Source organism: Crocodylus siamensis, chromosome 2 (genome assembly GCF_052110815.1).
Source record: "Crocodylus siamensis isolate JL-2025a chromosome 2, ASM5211081v1, whole genome shotgun sequence".
Taxonomy (NCBI): domain Eukaryota; kingdom Metazoa; phylum Chordata; order Crocodylia; family Crocodylidae; genus Crocodylus; species Crocodylus siamensis.
The window spans coordinates 23,587,443-23,609,738 of NC_143396.1; the positions used below are offsets into that span (position 1 = coordinate 23,587,443).

At 41.9% G+C, this 22,296-nt stretch overlaps 1 protein-coding gene across 6 annotated transcripts in view; it reads right to left on the reverse strand.

Annotated features, from left to right (window-relative positions):
• The window catches only part of SORCS2 (sortilin related VPS10 domain containing receptor 2), a 983,379-nt gene that overhangs the window by 50,489 nt on the left and 910,594 nt on the right, over window positions 1–22,296 (reverse strand). For all 6 annotated transcript variants that reach the window (XM_090035537.1, XM_090035536.1, XM_090035535.1 and 3 more), the window contains exons 15-19: window positions 11,158–11,278; window positions 9,449–9,582; window positions 8,575–8,703; window positions 6,489–6,660; window positions 948–1,134 (exon numbers count right to left, since the gene is read on the reverse strand). In XM_090035537.1, coding sequence (XP_089891663.1) covers window positions 948–1,134; window positions 6,489–6,660; window positions 8,575–8,703; window positions 9,449–9,582; window positions 11,158–11,278 — 743 coding nt within the window. The remainder of the gene's footprint in view (window positions 1–947; window positions 1,135–6,488; window positions 6,661–8,574; window positions 8,704–9,448; window positions 9,583–11,157; window positions 11,279–22,296) is intronic.

Consider the following 22,296-nt stretch of genomic DNA (forward strand, 5'->3'; position numbering starts at 1 on the left):
GATCTCGTTTATTTGGGTTTTAATTAAAAGAAAAAAGCAATGGGCTATGTCAAGCACAGTGAATATTTTCAAATAATATATAATACACCAAAACCAATATTTGTAGTGGCTTAAGTTATGTACCTAAACCTATACTCAAGCACCTTAAGTAAATAGGCTGATTTTCAGAGGTGCCAAGTACCCACTGCTCTGAGCCTCCTGAAAAACAGATAGGAGAAAATATCCCTTTCTCAGCACCCTGTGTTACTACAGAACTGAGTGCAAGTTTAAATGTATATTTTTATTACTCTTAGATTAAGAATGAGGACTGAAAACATGTAGGGCTCAGACTTCTGACATTCTTGCCTGATAATGTTGCTCACATCCCACTAGATTATACATCTCCTTAAAACCAAGTCCTCCTTTGACTTGAAAATACAATTTACAAGTATTGTATTTCCTTGCCTAAAACATGAAAATTAGTAACTGAAAAAATCTGGGGGTGGGGGTTAAAAGAGAAAATGCCTAACCATTTTTTTTCCAGTTGAAGGTTGGGGCTGTGCCATGCTGGGGCAGGACTCTCATCAGCCTCAATCCCTCCACCTTCTGCTGCAGAGGGAGGCATCTGCCTGGCCAAGAGCTACAAGGTTAACCCTCTCAAAGCCACTGAATTAAGACTTTTAAAGCTGTTCCCCATGTAATTCAGAGGCTCCCCACAACAGCTGGGGGGGTGGGTTTCTTTATTCCATCTTCCCAAAACAAGGTACATGTCTTATTCAGGGGCATATGGAATGTGAATAAATACAATTTATGCATTAACACCACACAGGAGATGTGTGGCTGCATAAGCTTGTCCACAAAAGATGGTTTTGCAAATAGTATCCAGTTATTAAGACTACGTTAGTAGTTTCCCCACAGTTGTCAAGAACTTTTTATGAAGCTGGAAAAATAAACCAGATAAAACTTACAGTTCACTTGAACAAACACCACAGCTTCATCATGCCCAGCCACATTCTCAGCCTTGACTGAGACACGGTATATCCCAGGGTTCTCATAACGATGGCGGATAGGTTCACTGGTCATAGTGAGATTCACATATATTGCCTTAAATCCATCTCCAAGATCCACCTGGTACTTAGTATTTAGAACATCTCCCTATCAGAGGAAATAAGTCAGAAATGTTTGGATAGATAATTTTCAAATTGGAGACATTGCTGTTATTGTTACTACAGAACAAAAAGGTATGTGTGTGCATGAATGTATTAATATTCAACTATCTGTATTATAGTTCCAAAAATGAAAATAAAATATTCCAAGGCATTCAGCAAGGTGTAAATGCATTGTGTCACAGTGATGTCACTCCATCTGCACATGGCCAACATCTCTCTAAAACACTGTCCACTATGTTAGTGAAAATACAGGTCCTTGAGCACGGTTGCTACCATACCGTGTATGTAAAGTGCTCCACCTGGGGACAAACAATCCCCAATACACCTACAGGTTTGGCAACACCAACCTGACCAGCACCACGAATGAAAGGGACCACAGTATGAACATGAGCCAGCAGTATGAACATGGCCCTGCAGTAGCCAGCAGGGCCAACAATACCCTGGCACACATCAATCGATGCATCTCCAGCAAAACCAAAACAGTGATTCTCCTGCTCTACTCGGCATTGGCAAGACCACAGCTGGAGTACTGTGTCCAGTTCTGAGTGCCGCACTTTAGCAAGGATGTGCTAAAGCTTGAGAGTCCAGAGAATGACCACCCATATGATCAGAGACTTGCACAGCAAGCTATATGAGAAAAGGCTGAGGGATCTGGGACTCTTCAGCCTGAAAAGAGAAGGCTGAGAGGGGAGTTGTTAGCAGTTTACCACTACAACAGAGGCGTACATCAAGGGCTCAGTGAACAAGTGTTCACCAGGGCACGCTTAGGGAAAATTAGAAGTAATAGCTATAAACACCTGGAAGACCGTTTCAGGCTCAACATTACAAAAAAACTACTTCACAACTAGGGTGTCCAGACTGTGGGATAAGTACCCTCCAGAGGTGGTGCAATCGCCTACCCTGGAGATCTTCAAGAGGAGACTGGACAGGCACCTTGCTGGGGTCACCTGACCCCAGTTGTCTTTCCTGCTTGGTGCATGGGGGCTGGACCCAGTGATCTTGCAAGGTCCCTTCCAGCCCCTTACAATCTATGAATTTATGAATCTGTGAACAGAGCCATAGCCAAGATAACATTCAGGAATATAAGGCATGAACTCTGAGACTTAGTGATGTGGGGAACTGAACTGCAGGTTTGGGAAACAGTCTATACATCCAGATATATCTGTATGCCATGTTAGAGATTTTGTGTAATTTACTGTAACACTAGCTCTTCTGAGAGCTCATGAAAGTGCTACTATTGTGTTAATATTAAGATTTGTGCATTAGGACAACCATGATTGTCTTCAGTGTGCCACTCCACTAAAACTAAAACGCCCATCAAAGGCCTTCTATTGTCACAATGAAGCACAGTGTGACCATTCAGAAGAGACAGATGTCCAATCTGACATGAGTCTAAAGCCAGAGGAAACTTCTATTATCTTTTAGCTCTGGACCATGGCATTCAGTTTTAAAAGTTCTGAGCAGATCTGGAGAATGGCTGTAGTGCATCCATACACTGTACTAATTTGGTCACTGAAATCATTTATCAGACCAAAGAAGGTTTTCATCCCAATTACATTACTTTACCATACAGATGACTGTCTAGAACAGGGTATGGGTAGTGTTATTGTCATCACTGTCGTTACTAGTACTACTACTACTATTACATTATATTGCAGTTTGGTTCAGTAAAACATTCATTCCTTTCACATAGAAGAGAAAATATATGTTCATATAAAGAGAGTACTCAGAATAAAGAGCGTCTAGAATTATCAAATCCTTGCTCTCCATATTGTCTGACCAAGAAAAGGAGTTTCTTGCCTTGTATTGTCCTCTGTTGTGAACATTTTCCTACAAATAATCATTTCCTTTTGCTGCAGATAGGTGGAATTTAATAGAGGAAATAATGCCGCATTCAAATTTAAAACGGAGATGCTTCAGTGATGTGCTTGTACATGCAAAACCTTTGGGGGCCTCTAAGAAAGCTAATAGACAGTATTTGCTTTTTATGTTGGCAAAGCACATGCATATCATCTCCAGTGATAAAAAGATACCATTCACTGCTTGGAGCTGGAAGAGTTCTGCTAAATGTTCTGTTTTGACCTTCCCCTTCCTGATGTTACACTGACAGTGATTCTCTCAAAGCACTGATACCCCACTCCGATTTCACTATCAAAAGGAAGAGATAATAATGACTTGACAACAAAAGAGGAATATAGGAAAATGCAATTTCAATTTAATAGGCCTTGAACACTTCTATCGGACTACTGAAAATAGTGGGTTTCCTTGATTTTATTGACTCATACATTAAGTGGACTGAGCCAAGATATAGTGGGATGGCTTATTTTCTTTTTACTATTGTATCTAAATATAGTTATTCATCACCCGGAAAAATACAGCCATGAGCAGAAGACCCTTGCAACAAAAAATTAGTATTCAAATGCAGTAATAAATCCCATATTATATGAGACTGATATAGTAGAAATGTTGCTTACACTCCCTACCTGTCAGAAGAGCTAATTAGCCTCTTATGTAAAATTTGCTCTTCTCTTTTTAAGTTCTATGGAATGTTATGGACATTTGAGCATTAATATTGATTCTCAGCCATAGGGGGCAGCAAATTGTCACATTTTTTGTAAAACTCCATTATGCTTCAGAGACACAAAAAACACTGAAAATATATGGAACACCAGTCAAATACCAGGACTTTTGAGGACATTTTCATATCTTTAGATGTTCCACTAGATGACAGAAAGACATAAAATTCATACTCCAACAAAAATCATAACTTTAGCAGCCCCATAATAATAATAATAAGAAATGATAAACACCTGAACTCTAAGATTATAGTTAAGTTCTATATTTTTACTAATAATGAGATGGTGACAGCATACAGAATTAAGAACTGAAATAAAATATATCTGGCCTAACAACAGCTAATGTATAAAAATTGCTTAGAGCCAGATACTGCTATATGTTAAGCAATACCTTACTTTGCATATATTTCCACTGACTGCTGCTGAAGTAAATCAGCAATCCCAGGGTTGTATCAAATGGGGCTAGTGAAATATGTGACTTTTCTTCAGACACTCTCTCTGAAGGAAGCTTAGTTTTTGTGTAGGAGTGGTCAGTACAAGTTCATGTGAAGAAGAATGGCAGAAGCTAGTACTTAATGAGTAAGTACTAAGACACAGAGACATTGCATCCTGCACATAAGACTGTTACAGCCCACTTCTTGTCATACCGTTAAGATGTTAGTTCTTTCAATAAACAAACATTGTAAGGATTAATACTTAGTAGATGTCAGGTCTTCTTACTGCTTCACTGATTAACAAAACCTGGTGTTTGGCCTTTTGGAAAGGAGAGAACGGATTTTCAAAAATGTTCAAGGCCAGCTCTTTAAGTGTTTGGTATCTCAGATGGCATAAGGGGTACAAACAGAAGTGCAGCTCCCAGCTGTAACTCAGAATACTTTGCAGGAAGCATTTTGAGTTACAGCAATCCCCTGGACCAAACAGAAGTTCACCACTGGCTCCAGGAGGGAGGGGAATCTAGTTGCTGGCTGCCACCCTGTAGCCAGTTTTCACTAGCAATGGCCCCTCTTCCCTCCCAGCCTGTCCCCGTTTTCAGAATGGGAAGGCAGGGAAAGGGAGCAGAGGGAGCTCATTCTGGGGCAGTGGGGTGGGGGCTTCAATACACCCACCCCACCATCCAGTAGGGGTTAAAAAAATCCCAAATGAACTTGCTCTGCTTCCTTCCCCACTTTCCATTCTGAAAACAGCAACAGGCTGGGAGGCAGCGCAGACACAGTTAAAGAGGAAATTAAAGAGAAGCTCTATTTTGATATATCTTCATCTGAACCTTCATGCAATGAGGGTCCAGATTTTTGCCTGATCGGCCATCTTTTAAGCAGTCTGCAGCCATGCACTTGTGTTTGGTCATGACTATAGACTGCTTTCTGTGGCCAGATAGGGTGAAAATTATCACTTCTGTCTGTGCCCAAGATGCTCAAAGGAGCACAGCTCCAATTCAGGCATATAAATAAATCTCAGAGTGCCCAACCCCCAAATGCTGCTAGTGTTACTTTTATGCAAGGTGGAACACTTTTGTAAATCCAGGTCCACTCTAGCTAATCCCCCAGTTAGTGAATTTGGGACCCTGGCTGTTTGAATTTATTGAAATAGGGTTACTATATTTTCAGTTCCCAAAAAAAGGGAGGGGTAGATATTTGTGAGGAGCAGTGATATGATGGTGCCCTGGCCCTGCCCATTCTGTTGCCCCTCACTCCCAGCCACAGACCTCCAGCCATGCTGCGGCCCCTCACTCCCAACCTGGGGACCTCTAACCCTGCCAGTGCTCCTGTCTCCCAACCTGCAATACCATGCTGCCCTGGGCCATGCTGGTGCCCCCTACTCCCAACCTGCAGAACCCTGCACTCTGGACCCACAGTCCCCAGCCCCTCACTTCCAAGCCACAGCCCCCTGCTCCCTCTGTCTCCCAGCTGCCCCACCCCTGCAACCTTGTTCACAGAGTGGGCTGCTGCCTACAACCCAGCCCCCTCCACAAGATGCGGTCCCACACTCCATATTGATCAGATGCTGTTGCAAGAGGAATAGATAGAAAAAGACAGGTGCTAGGATCATGGAAGTGCCTTCTGTGCTGAGGCAGAGAAACTAAACTGAACTTGATAGGTGCTAGGACCCTGGGGACATCTCTGCGCCCAGGTGGCCAAGCATTTCCCGCTGCAGCCCAGGTGCCTGGACAGCTTCTCCCAGTACTGGCAGGCACCTGCTCCCCTTGCACAACTGAGCTGAGGAAAATCCTGGACATTCAATTAGATTTAAAAACCTGCGTGGACAGAGATCGGAAGAACAAAAAGGAGGACCTGTCTGGGAAAACCCAGATGTATGGCAACTCTAATTGAAAGGCATAAAATTATTGCAAGTCATCGTCTTCTATTGATTGGATGTTAGCTGAAAATGTACTTCCTGTACTTTTGTCTTCATATGACAAAAGTATCCTCTTTACATCTTACTTTGCTCTTTTCTGATACTACAATTATTTCAGGAATTTTCAAAGCAGCAGACTGGGTGTTTACATCCCTTAAACTACAATTTTCAAAGAAGTTAATGTGTTTACAATTTTACACACCCCACTGAGAAGACAAACTAGGTTTCTTTGACAGAGTTGTCAGTCACCAGGTCCACTGAGTACTTCATTAAGGAACAATTAGTACCTCCTTCAGAAGCACAAGTTAATCTCCTTTTAGCCCTCAAGCAGATAGCAGATAAATTAGCACTTGGAAATGGTAAATCCAAAAACAGCATTGAAATTTTCAAAAAAGCTAAAGTTCTTTATTACCTGCTCTTGTCTGACAATGAAGGTGATGTCTTCTCCAGGCTTAACAGCCAGGCTTTCTCCTTTGATGCTGATCTGTAACCCTTTGGGAGCAAGCAGTGGACACATATGCTGGGCTAGATTCTGTTGCAAATCAACCCCACCTTCACACACATTAGACACCACTTTCCTGTACCTGCAAGAATGGTAAGTAGTGATTAGTGGGGGTCACTGGGGGCAGCATGGAATATCTAACAATATAACAATGGAGCCAATTTGAAGTGTGGTTGGCTATCAGATCAGACAAAAATTATACCAAGTCTCATGGAGGAGCAAATTCCAATGCTTAAGCTCATGAAATTTCCAGGCTCGTGAAGCTCTTAATAATTTTTAAATATATTCTGCATAACAAACTAAAAATGCCTAGACAAGGGTTGCCTGAGAAACTTTCCGGATTATACCTCAACTACTTAAGGATCAGTTTCATTCAGGTTTGTTATTTTTAACCATTCTTTTGAAACAAGGTTTATATGTCTCATTCTTGGGAATTGAAACTCTCTGTGTTACAGCTGCCAGCCCCTTGTGAGAATGCAGGGTTTTCACTAATAAAGAAAATACACACAAACTGCAAGTCTCTGGCCTGATTGACATTTCAAGGTTTAGCCCCAGTCTACACAACTGCGAATGATGATGTTGTTATAAATGGGAATAGATGCCAGCTGCAAGTTATTCTCAGCATACATGTCAGACTACCTTGTAGTGTATGTGCTATACACTGTTGTTTACAGCTCTCTAAAGCTTTCCTTTGAATCTCAGTGGCCCTTGTGATTAGGCAAAGAATCCATCCTCTGCACAATGCTTTATCCTCGAGGAAGTGGGAGGTAGGAGAAGGGGTCTGGAAAGCTTAGTGAGGTAATACTTGCTTCTAAGTATATATATGATTTGAATCTAAATAAAATTAAAGGGTTAACATCAAAGACTGTCTAAAGGCTCACTATCATACGTGCAGCTGCTGCTGTTATAAATAACCCCTAAGATTATTAGAAGAGAATTTAAAAGAAAAAAAATGACTCTGTTTGGAGATTGTTTACTTTTTCATTTGAGTCTGGCTCTGTACGGGGCTAGTTGCCTCTGTCTGGGTCTGCAGGGGGTGTTTCCCAGTAAAGCTAACAGCAACAGTCAAGCTGAATGGGCAACAGTCAGGGTGTATACAGGTGGGAGATGGCAAGAATGTGCTTTTGCCAGCTGCACCAATCTCTCAGATTTAAAACCCCAGCTCCTGGAAAGTATGTGAATTCCCAAGGATTTCAGCTTTCTTTTCTTAAAATTCTTTCACCCCCTCCCAACTTTCTAACCATCATGCTAGAGGGCTCATAGCATGAAAATATATCTATGGAAACTAAAAACTAGGAGGGAAATAAAAAGACCCCATTTTTTAATGTGTAAAAACATTCTGATTTGCAAACCAAATTTCACAATTTTTTTGGCTTTCACTCCTGGTTTATGGGTTCTTGGTGCTGGCAATAGTGAACAAGTTTGAAACCCCTTATAACTGCAGCCATGAGCAGAAACATTTAAAAGAGGCTTTAAGGACCTAGTATTTTGAGAGAGATTTATATAACTTCTTAAAATAAATCAAGATGATAACACTGCCCTTTCTACAAAACTCTCACACACTAAATGTACCCTTAGAAAATTGGGACAGCCCATGGTCAGATGTACAATTATGCTAGTATAAAGGGAAGTGTAGACTTACTGCTTGGGAGACCATATCAGCTGATCCAATGCAATCTTGCATTTGTCCACTCCTAACCTACAGTATGTGAAGCTAACCTGCAGTATTTTATCCCTGAATGAAAGAGGGGGAAATTGCTGTTGTTTAGCTTCATGTGTTGCAGGTTAGGAGCAGGCAGATGAAACAATCACCCTGAATTCAGATGCAGTATGTCCCTCCTCAACCCCCCCAGCTTTCAATCAGTATCTCTTTTATCAGTTGCTACCCCAACATAATTCACTCTACAGAGTTCCACTTACATTTTCTTAAACCTACCCTTTGACGCTTGGACAGAGTGCTTTCCATCTCTGCAAGTTAAGAAAATAACAGACTTACCCAGTGCTGCTTGTGTATGCCTGTCCTAATATGCAGTCTTCAGGAGGGGATTCTGGATTAAACCAAAAATCAGCAAAGCACTTGCTGGATTCTGACTTGACAGGTGCTGAACGCTCAAATCCATAATCACTGCAAAAACCCACACAGAATATGTTAGCTGTCCTGATTTTTCATAAATCTGTTTTCTGGGTTAGGAGTAAAGGAGAGTAATTTTAATGTTATCTGGTAGGAGGTTAGCATCCGGGTTGATCAGTCCAGTTCTGCTCTCAAACCAGAGTTGTGTAAGTACATATGAGGGCTGAATGGGTTGTACACAGGATCCCCTCTATTTGCAGTTTGGTTTTTTTTAAAGAGCTCCCTTTACAACTCAAATCAATACATGTATCCTCTTTCTCTTCTACTTCACTTGTGACTGCAGAGGATTTGTACTAAAGGTCAATCCCAATGGTCATTATTCAAATTTTACTCAGTGGGAGTTTATCTGAATAAAACATCAGGATTTGTCCAGTCAGGTGAAAATGATTGTTCCTTCAAAAACGTCAATGGTTTTCTTACTCCATTTTTTTCAAAAGAAAATTCACAGCATGTAGCTTCCGTAGCAACAAACATAGCTTGGCATTTCTCTGCCAGATTGTGAAATTCTACATAATTTCTTGCAATATCAACCCACATAAAACAGAAATAGAATCACTGAACTATTTTTTCTCTTTACCCAGAAACAAATGTAACACATGGGAAAAACAATCTGCCATTCAGATCCCATCGGATTGTTTTATTCTTGGTTTTTGTTTGGGGAAATGTGGGTTTTATATATCCCCGATTCTCACACATTCCATCATCTTTCGGATACTGTACAGTCCATAGAAAGGCTCACCATAAGAAGTCAGAGTTCACACACTCGCAAACTTTGGATGTGAGAGCTGACGTGAAACTTCTTCCTTTAATGCACCATGATGAAATTTTCCTCTTCCGAAAGCTTCTTCGTTGACCCATGATGCAACGGTCCCCCTGAACATTAAAGCACTGAACTGTAATAACCAAACCATTCTGTCATGAACTCCATCTAATCATCATTTTGGGTTGTGTAGAGGAAGGCTAGTCTTGTAGCTGAGGCACTCGACTGGGACTCTGGAAATACAGGTTTAATTCTCAAGTGTGTTACAGGCAACCTAGGTGACCTTCAGCATGTCACTTTAGACAAGATTTTCAAAAGTCATGATTTTTTGTGTTTTGAAATAATTACTAACCTAGTGGGTAGAACACACATCCAGGATATAGGAGACGAAAATTTAAATCTTTTCTCTGCCTGATTTAAACCGATTTGACTACCAGCTTTCCATCTCCCAGATAAGTATTCTAGCCAATACAGTACACATTTATTCTTTCTTATTCTCTGCTTTTGTCCTTCTCTTTTTCTTTTTCTATTTTATACAAACAAGCACATACGCTTTGGCTCTTGGAATTACAAGGCTTGAGCCTAATCCTCTTTATGGTTCCAGTGCTAGGACACACATTTTCTAAAGTGCAGAAGACCAAACTATGCACAAAAATGTAGATCCAGTTCCTTCAATTATACATGCAATTCAAGCATTTGTGCCTGCAAAGGGGTCATTTAAACATGTCCTGCACTGATAACTGAGTGGTTGCTAACACAGGATCATTTTAAAAAAAAAAAAGCGTACTTGTTTCCAGTTTCTGGGAAGTATGATTTCAGTGCCTCAACACACTTTTCTTGTTATGGCCTAAACCTACATAATACTTTCAAGTGCGTGTCATGCCTGTATTAGGAGTATAGGAATAGGAGCATGACAGCAATGGCACAATAGCCAAGAGTGAGAGTTAAAGGAAAGTTTGTTTGGAATAATATAAATTGGCAGGCAAGACGAAACCTGGAGAACACATGGACGAGGAAAAGAGAAAAAAACTGACAGTGATCATGACTAACAGCAATATAGCTCATGTAGTCCAAAAGACTAGCACACTACTCTACAGACAATACAAGATAAAGAGAATGAGAACCAGAATGCAGGTAAAATTGAATTTGGCCAGCACAGGAGACATTAGCACAGCTAATGCATTACTACAGATTTGGTATTGCTCAAGTTGTTTGGTATTGCTCAAAACAACTGGACTCTATTATATGATAGTTCCACTGAGATTCTAAATTTCTTTTGGAATGGGTTTTTACTTATGCTGATTTACATTCAAGTACCATATGTAGTGAGGAAGCTGGCAAAACATATGACTACATATTCAAATTGCTTCAATCAGTACTATAGATTTTGGCTTACAGTGTGCATCTCAGAATCCAGAAGGACCACCTATTATTATGGCAAATCACCAAGTACACTTCCCTCCACCCACAGACCACCATTAAGACAATAAAGGGAAAACAAAATCTATTCTCCCTTTACACTAAGCTATTTTGAAGTTACTGATAGTTGTAAAAAATAAGCTTTGCTCTTCCTTTCAAATATCAAGGATAATCAAAGTTGGGAGCTGGAATCTATGCTTAATGGTGATGGTTTGTGTAGCAGAATGGATATGAATGTTGTTAATTTAAGAGCACTGTTTGCTCAATACCTGAAGATTTGTGAGGTCCCAAGATTCATAGTCATCTTCAGTGCACTGCCTTGGGAAAGATGGTCTGAAGTCTACTTTCACTAGTTCCCAATCAGAACGATAACTGATGTGTCCAAAAACTCTGAACAGAAAGATTTTAAAAAGTTGTATGAGAAACCAAGACCATACATTAGAACTTTCTAATTTTTATTTACTTTTGCCCACTATTTACATTGCTGTCTATTGAAAGGAAAGCACTGCAGACTTATTTTTCAGCATTTTCCCTCTCTTTTGATGTAAAAAGGGAAACAAATGCCAATTGTTTACAGGTCCCAACAAATGAATAAAAACTATATTACTCATTTATTGGAGAACCATTTTATCATAAAACTATCCAGGGATCAAGGTAGAAATATGAATTTTTGATATAACAGAGGACATGGCATTTTAGATGAACTTTTTTGGTAGGTATATTTTGAGATGTTGCAGCTGAGATAAGGGATAGTGAATGTTATCTAGATCTGGAATGTGTGCAAGGAGTTAAATTTCCAACTCTGCCTCTGACTTGCTATATGACTGTGACACAAGTTCCTTTGTGCTTTTGTGCCTTCCCTTACCTAAAATGGCCTAAAATGGAAATATTACTAGTGATCAAACCCATAGGAATGTAGAGAAGCTTCATAATGAATGATGTATAAGGCACTCTGAGATTTGGGACAAGTGCAAAGAAGGCATCATTATAAATTATTTTGAATCAAGGTATTGTATTGGAAATTGTGATTCCTCTTCCTGAGATATTGCACCTAATGCTCCGTGGCTTAGCTTTAGTAAAGGAGTCACAAAGAGTAAGATTCCTCTTGAGCAACCTCTTGAACAAAATGGGAACATCTTTCTGTTACAAAAAATAGGCTGTGGTTTCAAAACAGGGAACGGTTTTGAAGACAGGACATTTATTTCCAAAACAAAATGGTAAGTGTAACATCCAGCAACAAATTAGTAAGGATGAAATCCTATTTGGGAAAAAGTCAGATATGTCTGTGGTTTGCATTACAGCCTATTCAGGCTCATGTGGTTTACTTGCCAAAGAATTCAAGGCTGATTCTGAAGCCAGCAGTTTCTATGCAGTTTCTCCACAGAGCTCATATTTTGGGCATTAGCAGCCAGCCCACCCAGACTAATTTACTCTTTTGATTGTGCCTGTTAGTTTGGCTAAATTGCAGACACAGTGGCTGCATCTACACGTCACCATACAGCAGGATGTAGGTGGCCAGGCCTGCAGATAGGTCCTGGAAGAGTAATGAAGGGGTCAGCAGGGCAGGGGCACTGGTTACTTGGGGATCTCTCCCCAAGAGGGGAGATCCAAGAGGTATAGTCTGAGACATGAGCCAAGGTCAAGATCCAAGGGTCAGAAAACCATTTCCAAGTTCCAGGACAAAAAATCCAAGATCAGAGTCAAGGAAGCCAAGCCAAGTAAGGATGCTAAGGAAGCCAGAGAGATCAAAGGTAGTGCCAAGTTTCAGGAGAAATCAAGGTCAGGAAAAGCCAAGGGTGGGTCAGAAGTCAGGAGAATCAGGGAGGTATGTGAATTTGAGGTTTGCCTGAAGTTGTGTCAAGGCATATCTGCAGCTTGAGGCTGCAGGTGCATTTAAAAGGGATGAGTGGTGCTTTCAGCAGCCAGTCTTGTTGCAGAGAACTGAGTCAGTCCAATTAGACAGGAACCAGGATCAGGCGTGATAACTGAGGTGCTTGGCCCAGCCAGGCCAGTTCCTGATGGCAGAAAACTCTTGTCAGGACTTTGTGACTCATGGGACCCTCTGTAGCCCCTCCACACCCCCAGTCATGTGCTGTCTCTGCTTCTCTTTGGCTGTCCCCTGCTTTTAACAACTGTTCACTTCAAAGGTACAGGAAGGCACACAGTACAGCTAGGACAGAGCTGTGGGTCTGAGAAGGGGGAGAGGTGGAGGGTGGGGAACAGTACCAGAATGAGGGGAGTGTGGCCAGCAGAGGTAAGGCTAGGGCATGGGTTGGGTTACAGTCAGCGGTACTATAGTGTAGGGGTGAGTAGGGGACACTGGGGTGGGGCAGCATGGCGTAAAAACATTGCTGCAGTCAAATAAGACTGTATTAAAAGACATTACACAACCCCTAAATTTGAACTGATCCCTTGTTACTGCCATCCAGTGCTTGGCAGAAGAGTTCAATTTTCATATATAAAATGGGTATCAGATACTCAGGCCAGATTTAGCCTGCATCACCAGGGGCTGAATGATGATTTCACCCCATCACTTGGCCCCTGGTGCTGGTCCTGGGTCCAGAGTAGACCCATATATTGCACATGGCATGCAACCAATTCTGGCTGCATAAGGTGCCTGTTCTGGCCAACCCAGGACCCATGCTGCATGCTGTACCTCCCCCAGCCAGTCTGGGATATGAACCACATGTGGCACCTGCCCTGGCTGGCCTGGGACCTGTGCTGCATATGGCAGCCCCCCAGTCACTCTGGGACAAGTGTCACAATGTATGCAGCATAGGTCCTGGACTGGCCAGAAAGGACACTATGTGTGGCATATATCCCAGACCACCTGGAGTGATCACCGTGTGCACTGGATGCAGCATTTGGTGGGGAGGGTGTGTCTGTGGGCCCAATCTGGTCCATGGGGCTGTCCAGATGCTGTTCATCCAGCTCATGGACTAGCTCAGCACCATTCATTCAGTTCATGGCACCAGATGAGTTTGACATCCCTGATGTAAAACATATCAGTAAAAACATATATCAGTAAAAAAGTTTGGTTGTCAGTAAAAAAATATTCTTGGGTTGGCAACCTGATTAGTATGACCAGGCAAAAATATCTCCCAGTTTCACTTAGTTTGAGACTGGAAATCCCACTCAGGGCACACAGACTATAGGAGAACTGATTAGATATCTGAGCTAAAGAAGTGTATGGCACTGCTAATCCTGTTTTAGCAAAAATTGTATTTATTTAAATAATTTAGGCAAAAAGAAGTGATGGTATCTCTGGAAAGGGACATAATGATGCATGAGTTGGACCTGTTGCAATTAAATTTTCAACCCATTTATCGCTGTCTCTGGAATATAGATAGATGATAGGCTGTAGTTCATTATAATACAATGTGGGTGTATAAATTCATCAATACAGGGCAGATTAAGAGAGCAGAGCTTAAGAGAGAAATGGGTTAAGGAATATTCATATAAACTGAATATGTTCAAGTCGGGAGACCTTGATGAAATTCACCCTACAGTACTTGAGGAACTAGCTCAAATAATCTCTGAATTATATATGATTACTTTTGATAATTCATCTGGACAGGGGATATCCCAAATGATTGAATAAGGAGAAACAGAAAGAAAAGAGGGGAAAGAGGGCCTGTGGAATTACCATCAGTCTAAATTTCATACTTTGAATGATACTAGAACAAATTATTAAACTATTCATAAGCACCAGGAAGATAACAAGGTGGTAAGAAACAGCCAGTGTGGATTACTCAAGAACACAGACTGTTGACCCAATCTTATTTCCTTTATTAGTATAATTGGCCTAAAGAAGAAAGTGGCAAATGTGACATGGTTTGACTTCAATACATTTTTGATGCTGTTTTACATGATATTCTCATAAGCAAACTATGGAAATATCGTCCAGCTGAAATAACCATAAGGTGCATGGCTAAAAAACAGCTCTCAAGAACTGTAAAAGGTACAGGCTCAACCTATAATTGAGCGCTCAACAATTTTGATATGTGCTTGCAGTATTTTGGGCATGGACTAAAAATAAGGAATCAGATTTTTTTCAGTGCACTTTTTATTTTTAGTGCACTTAACCCATTGGACTTTTTTCTAGGTTATTTGATTGCTTTAGGACTTTATAAGGGATATAGGCATTCAAACACTTGAGCTCTGCTTATCAATTTATATTTGGGGAAAAAAGCTGTTTTTTCCTAAAACTGAACCTGAAAACTTGGGGTTGACTTAATACCTAGACTTGGAACTATATAGTAAATCCTACAGATGACACAGGAAGGAGAAAGTATTAGCAATGGAGGACAGGATCAAAATTCATAGTGAACTTGATAAATAGGAGAAATATTTTGAAAATAACAAAATTAAATTGAACACAGACAAGTACAAAGCACTACACTTAGGAAAGAGAAATCAAATGCACAAATACAAAATGGAGACTGACTCAGTTGACAAGAGTCACAAAAAAACCCAAAAATCTGCAAGTTATAGTGGATCACAAACTGAGTGTGTATAAACAATGTGATGTTGTTGAAAAAGTGGCTAATCTCATTCTGGTTCACAATAACAGTAGTGTTATTTGTAAGATATAAGGAATAATTATTTCATTCTTCTCAGTGCTGGTAAGGTTTCAGCTGGATTGTAGTTTTGGCATCACATTTTAGAAGAGAGTTAGGCAAATTGGATAGAGTCCAGAGGAGAACAACACGAATGATAGGAAAGTTAGAAAACATGACCTATGAGAGAGACTGAAGGAACTCAGCCTGTTTTGTCTAGCAAAAAGCAGACTCAGGTTAGACATGATAACAGTCTCCCTATACATAAGGAAAATAATGATTAGTTGCTTCCTATGTCAACTGTCAGTGGGACAAGAAATAATCAGTTTAATTTGTAGCAAAGATTTAGATTAGATATTAATAAAAAAAAAATCTACCTGCCAGGGTAGTGAAACACTTAAATGAGCTAACTAAAAAAATTGTGGCATCTCTGGAGGTTTTTAAGAACAGATTATACAATCAGCTGTCAGAGGTGGTCTAAGATATTGAATCTTGGCTCAGAGCAGGGCACTAGACTAGGTAACATCTTGCAATCCCTTGAAGCCTTACATTTTCATGGGACACCAATGCTGCGTTCACCAAGTAATCAACTCACATGTGACACAGAAAATAAATCTCTCCCACTTTGGCTCTAGATTTATAGATCTCCACTACGTGAAGTACAGCAGTGGTTCCCAAACTTCTTTCCACTAACAGACCACCATTATCTCCCAACATTTCTTGTGGACCACCATGCCACTTCATTATCAAATGTGTCACTGTAAGGGCAAGAGGAAGAAACGTGCATGAAATCTGTGGGCTGGCTGTATACTGTTTACAGTGGCTCCGTGGACCACCAGTGCAGCACAATTTACAAACCACTGAGCTAGAACAAAATCTGCATTTGCTAAGTCTCACTTCTTCCCAATAGGCCATCCAAGAAACACACACACACGCTTCACCTAAGATATATCTTAAATAAAGCACAGCACGCATATTACACATCTAACCTTACTACTGGTTATGTAAATCTCACCCTCAAGCTTATAGGATTCAAAGGAGTTCAAAAGGCTGGTACCAATCTGTAGCACAGCTTCATGAAAATGAACAGAGGAAAACAATATCACTTTCCCATGTAAAATTGTGGCTTTGGGGATAAATATCATACTCGAATTTTCAAAGACTTTATCATCTAATATGCAGGCAAAATAGTGAACTGTTCTGAAAATATAGTCTTAAGAAAATTACAATATTAAAAACATCTAACCATATGCTAAAAGAAGATCTTGCAAAAATAAATAATAATAATAATAATAACCTACAGAGCATTCTATTTGATTAATTGGGCTTCATTAGAAAGCCATCAAATAAATTCTGTTGTAACCATGAAGAATGATGCAGCAATAAATATTTTTTAAAAGAAATTCTAATTACCTTAGCAATTCATTTATTTTTACTTGCTAGAATTTGGGTTGCATAATTCTAACTTCTGTACTCCAATTGTCATAACTTTGTAAACTTGCTTCAAGTTCACCTATAAGCACATCATTTTAATTTGATGGCATCCTTATACAGAGAGGAAAAGCTTAATGCAATTTTTAAGCTAGCTAACATGTTCACTCAAATCTAAGTTAACCTGAATTTAAGATGACCTCCCATTAGATTTTATATATGGAAAACTTACAAATATGTTATAATTTTAAACTCATCCCCCTCCCTCTACTGTAGCAGGGAAAGCAGTCACTGGGGGAGTCAGTTGACTAGGAGGGGGTTAGGCAGCCCGCTTGCCCTCTGTCTACCCTCTTCTTCCCATTGCAGGCTTTCTGGCCCCCTTACCATTGGCACCACTCACAGATTCTGTCCCTCCCTCACTCCCAGTAAACTCTATCTCTCCACCCCCAATCCCCACAGCCTCTGCCTCTCCCCTTTCCTCCCTGTGGTCTCTGTTTATTCCCTCCTACTCCCTACAATATCTTCCCTTCTGCTCCCCACAGTCTCTGCCTCTTCTCCCCCGACTTCCCACAATCTCTTCCTCTTCCTCCCACCCTCCTGGGCTCTGCCTCTTCCTCCCTCTCCCTCCACCCTTAATGACAGACACTGCTCAGACTCTATCCCCTCCCTGGACCACAGCATGCGGAAGCACAGCCCTAGCTGAGCCATAAAGCAGTGTTGGCACTATTGATTGGCCAAGCAGGGGATGGAGTTTCCATGTGCTTCACTCCTTGGAGGGAATCCCATCCAAGCCAAAACCATACTGTACCTGACAGTAAGAGAAAGAAAGAGGCAAAGCAGGAGGCAGAAGCTGCAGAGGGCAAACAGAGGATGGGCAAACAGCTGCTGTGGGTCTGACTCTGGTCCCAACCCAGACTCTGACTCACAGCTGCCACCTGCCTCCAACTCTGCTTTGCACATGAATCTAAGATGCGAGGCCTTTTCCCAGTACTGACTGGTGGGGGGGGGGCGGAGTTTGCCTTAGATTACAGTAAACACAGTAGTTTAAACTTTGTTTTTCAAGGATGTTGGCTATTTCTGTCCTTGATAAACCCCATAATTGGGGGAATTAATTTAACAGAAATTAAACAAAATTATATTCTCTTACTAGAAATGTATGTTTTTATGTAGAGGAGAGACTCATTTTGGATGAATATTTATGTGTTTATTTCTCCAGTACTTGCTATCTGATCTTAAAGAATGTTATTGAAATTGCATTTCCTTAAATCATATAAGCATTCATCTCCCTCTGGCAAGTGTCTTCATCATCAGGCTATGTAGTCATGTTAAAGTTTCTCTCTGGTTAAGCATGGGTAGGCAGCATCTGAATGGAGGTTTTAAGAATCTATATTTTGGACTTGGATACCTAAAGTGACAGTCAGATATCAAAGTATCTTCATGGAGCTAACCCTGAGTTACTTAGCAAATGTCCAATTGTAAATAGGCAACAGAGCTGGAAAAGGGACCCCAACTCCCTGGGTGTGTTTACATGAAATAATTTAAGGTACATTAGCCTAAATTTAAGGTGCATTAGGGCACGCATCTACACATGCACACCCTTAATGCACTTTAAAAATGACAAATTTAGGCTATTTGTGCCTAAATTTGATACCTGCAAATCAAGGTCCCCACAGTGAGGGAGGGAGTGAAGCAGGGGCAGGCACTGCCTAGTGATGGTGGAGCAGGGCACGGACCACAGCCCTGGCCCAGTCCCCACCCCTGCCAGGAAGAGCCCACCGCTGCCTTAGAGGCCACCTGCCTTCGCCATGCCCGCAGGTCCAGGGGCCACACATCCCCCATGGCTCCCCCAGGGGTGCATGTAGCAGTGTGATCTGCCCCCAGATGAGCCATGCAGCTCCATCCTACACCCTACCCTGCCCTGCCCCAGTTGGGCAGCACCAGCCCCAGCCCCAGCCCCACTCCCTCCCTCACCACAAGGGCCTCCATCTGCCCCTCCCACACTCCTTCCCTTCCCCTACCCCTACCCCCCCCCCCCCCGCAAAAGACCTACCAGCCAGACACTGCTCTCCAAGCTGCCGGGCTGGCCCTGTGGATGCACGAATGCATGCGGCATTTACTGGCAACATCAGTGCCAATACAATATGGACTGATATATCGGTGCACCTCTAGCAGAAGCTTGCCTAACCTGCTTAATACATATTAAGATAATGCACATTAAATTTAGGTGTGCTTAAATGCACCGGTAGACACACCCCCACCAGTTATTTACATACTAGGCTTTGCTTTCTCTTGCCCTCTAATTTCTGAATTAATCACACAAAAAACTTATCAGCTGTGTTTCTGACCACAGAACAGACTAAATATTCAAGAATGTGATTTTTAAAGGTACTTAGGGAGCCTCTCTTTCCCATTAACTTTCAAAGGGAGTTGGGCATTTAATTCCCTCAGGCTCCAATGAAATTCCCAGCCTACATCATGTGAAAAACAGATGGCAAAGGCTTCATTTAATAGAACTATTCATGGAAATAAATTATGCTGCAAAAGTGTGATTTGGGATTTTTTCACCATAATCAGGCTTCCTTGCTTGCATTAGCAGGAACTGGGGCTGTCAGAGGATTTACTGTACTAGAAAAATGTTTTAAATTGTCATATTTCAGAGATTATTATTCTGAGACTATTGCAATTTCAGATTCAGTATTTAATCACCTTTATGGCTCACTAGACATCTGCGGTCACTTGTGTAATCACAACAGCAACCTTCTCTGTTCTCTATTTATGTAATAAAGACCTCTGAGCTAGGTGGTTTTTGACACCTCATGACTGGCTAAAAGAGTATAAGGTCTTCCACTTCACCTCAGGTAATAGCTGGTAGGAAAAATCATTAATGAACTCAAAAATCAGGAAAATATTACAGAAAAAAGCACCAACAATCTTTTTATGTACTAACTGCTTTTATTTTAATTTTTTGCACTGGGGCCTCATATAGATGTTACATTTCTCCTAAGAGAATTTCTGTTCTCCTGGAAGAAACCAAATGCATACAAGCATTCATACTGTTTCTTCTGAATAGAAAATGGTGACTCTGGGAGAAAAATAACCCAGCTTCAACCAGCTAGAAGTCGCTCCAGCAAGAGTTTCTCCTGGGAGAATGAACATATACATACTTTCCTGTGGCTTAACTATTCCTAGAGACTAAGAAGAGTAGAACTGTGGGGAAAGGCTTCTATGCCTTCCAGAAACTAGGGTCAACCTGGTCCAGGGAAGGCATGGGGCGCATATACTCCTACCCCTCCTTTTAGGTAGGTGAGGAGCAACCACCAGCTGGTGTCCCCTCTGGCTCCTCACACACTGGTGTCCTTGGGGTGAGAAGCAGGCAGGTGGCTTTGATTTGCCATTGCATTTTCATTGGGAATGGAAGGCCCAAGGAGCAGTGGAATGGAGACAGTTGCAGGACAAATGCTTGTACTGTGTTCCCCCTCTGGAATCATTTCTAGCAGTGGAAATTTCCCACTGCTAGAAATGAATGTTTTCATATGATTCCTGGTAGTGCCTAGGGTCCCAAGGTGCTGGACACTATAGAGAAAGGCAATGAAAATCGAGTCCATTTCAAAGAGTTTATAATCATAACAAGCTAGTATGCAGGGCAGTCAAGCAAACAGAAGGGAAGAGAAAGCTGAAGTAACAGTAAGGGGAATAAACTCTCATCAGTCAGCAGAGATCTCAGCTGGCCTCCTGCACAGTCACTGTCAATTGATAGGACTTTGTACACATTACAAAAGAACACAAAGGAAAGATTTCAAGGATGTTATTTTCAGAAAGATAAGTTATACGTTGCCATGAATATAATTTTCTGTTTAAAGGACTGATATTTTCTTAAAAGATAAAGAAAAAATAGGCATTTAAGGAAGTGCTTAGCTTCTAGTATTTGCCTCTAATTTGACCTCACATCATTGTCAATAAAGGGTAAATCCACCCAAATCAATGGAAGCACACTGGTATAAAGTGAAGAAAGACAAATGATATAAATGAGAGAAGAATCAGGTGCTTTGAACCTGCTTATACAGACTTTGCTATACATCAAGATTATGATCCAACACACGTTTTTACCTACTATAACATATTTTCATTTTATTACACAAATATTTATGTCATGATTTTTGTTTGCGTACTGTATATAGAGATGATTGCATAATAACTGAAAAATAAATTCTTAGTTTTGTATACTGTGGATGGGGAGTGTATGGTGGGTGTGTGTGTATATGGTGGGGCGTGTGTATGTATGGTGGTATGTATGGTGGGGAATGTGGTAGCATGTGGGGAGTCTGGCAGTGTGTGCGGGGCATAAGGTATGTTGGGGGGTTGTGTATATATGTGGGGAGTTGTGGGGGCAGAGTGTGGGGTGAGGGATGGGGGCCGTGGGGACCCCCCCCCACATCTCCCCATGGCACAGCAGCAGCAGGCAGGACACTCAGGGTGCAGATGTCCATCAGGGCGGCCAGAAATGCACGTTACAGTGAGGGGCACAGTCTCTGCCAGGCCAGCTGTATTGCTGGTGCTCTCCACCACTCATGCACAGCCTCTGCACTTGCACAACATGGGAGGGAAGCCCCATGTGCTGGAGCCATCTGCCTTCCCTGCAGGGGATGCACTGCATGGGAAGGAAGCCCTATGCATCTTCCCCTGTCGGCCTGAGGCTTCTTTCAGTGGCAGGGAGTGCTGGCGATACAGATGGCATGGCAGAGGCTGTGCCCCTTGCTCAATGTTTAGCGCTAGCCAGAACCATGCCCCACTAGTCACCTGTGCCCTGAGCACTCCACCTGCTGCTGTTGCCACCAGCAGCCGGGGCAGCACACCTTGGGAGGAGTGTGAGGGGGGTCCCACCCCCCATGGTCCCTCACACCCACATGCTGCCCACTCCAGTTCCATGCTGCCGCTGTCCCCGTCCCCCTACACACAGCACTCTGCGCTTCTTCCCAGCTGCAGCTCACCCTGCTGCATCTACCAGCTGTCTGGAGCAAGCAGAAGATGGGGAAAGCAGAGCAAGTCCCCAGGGGCTGCAGCTGCAGCTGTAGCAGCAGCCTCACACAAAAGCTAAAAACTGGCCAGGTGGGGCCCTTCCACCCATGAGGGTGGGAGCCAGGGAATAGGATACATTTTTGGGGCTCCCATCCTTGTGGTCAAAAGGGCTGGGTGGGACACAATTTGCTGGGGGGGGGGGCCATAGGCTGGATGAAAGTGCTTGGCAGGCCAGATCCAGTCCGTAGGCCATATTTTGCCCACCTCTGGTTCAACCTACAAAGGTTGAACTGATTTACAAGTGAACAGACATTTACTTTTGATTCCAGAAATGTAGGCATATGCCTGCAGTGGCTCAGGCTAGAAGCCAGGGGATGCTAAAGTGAGTCTTCCCTTTCACAG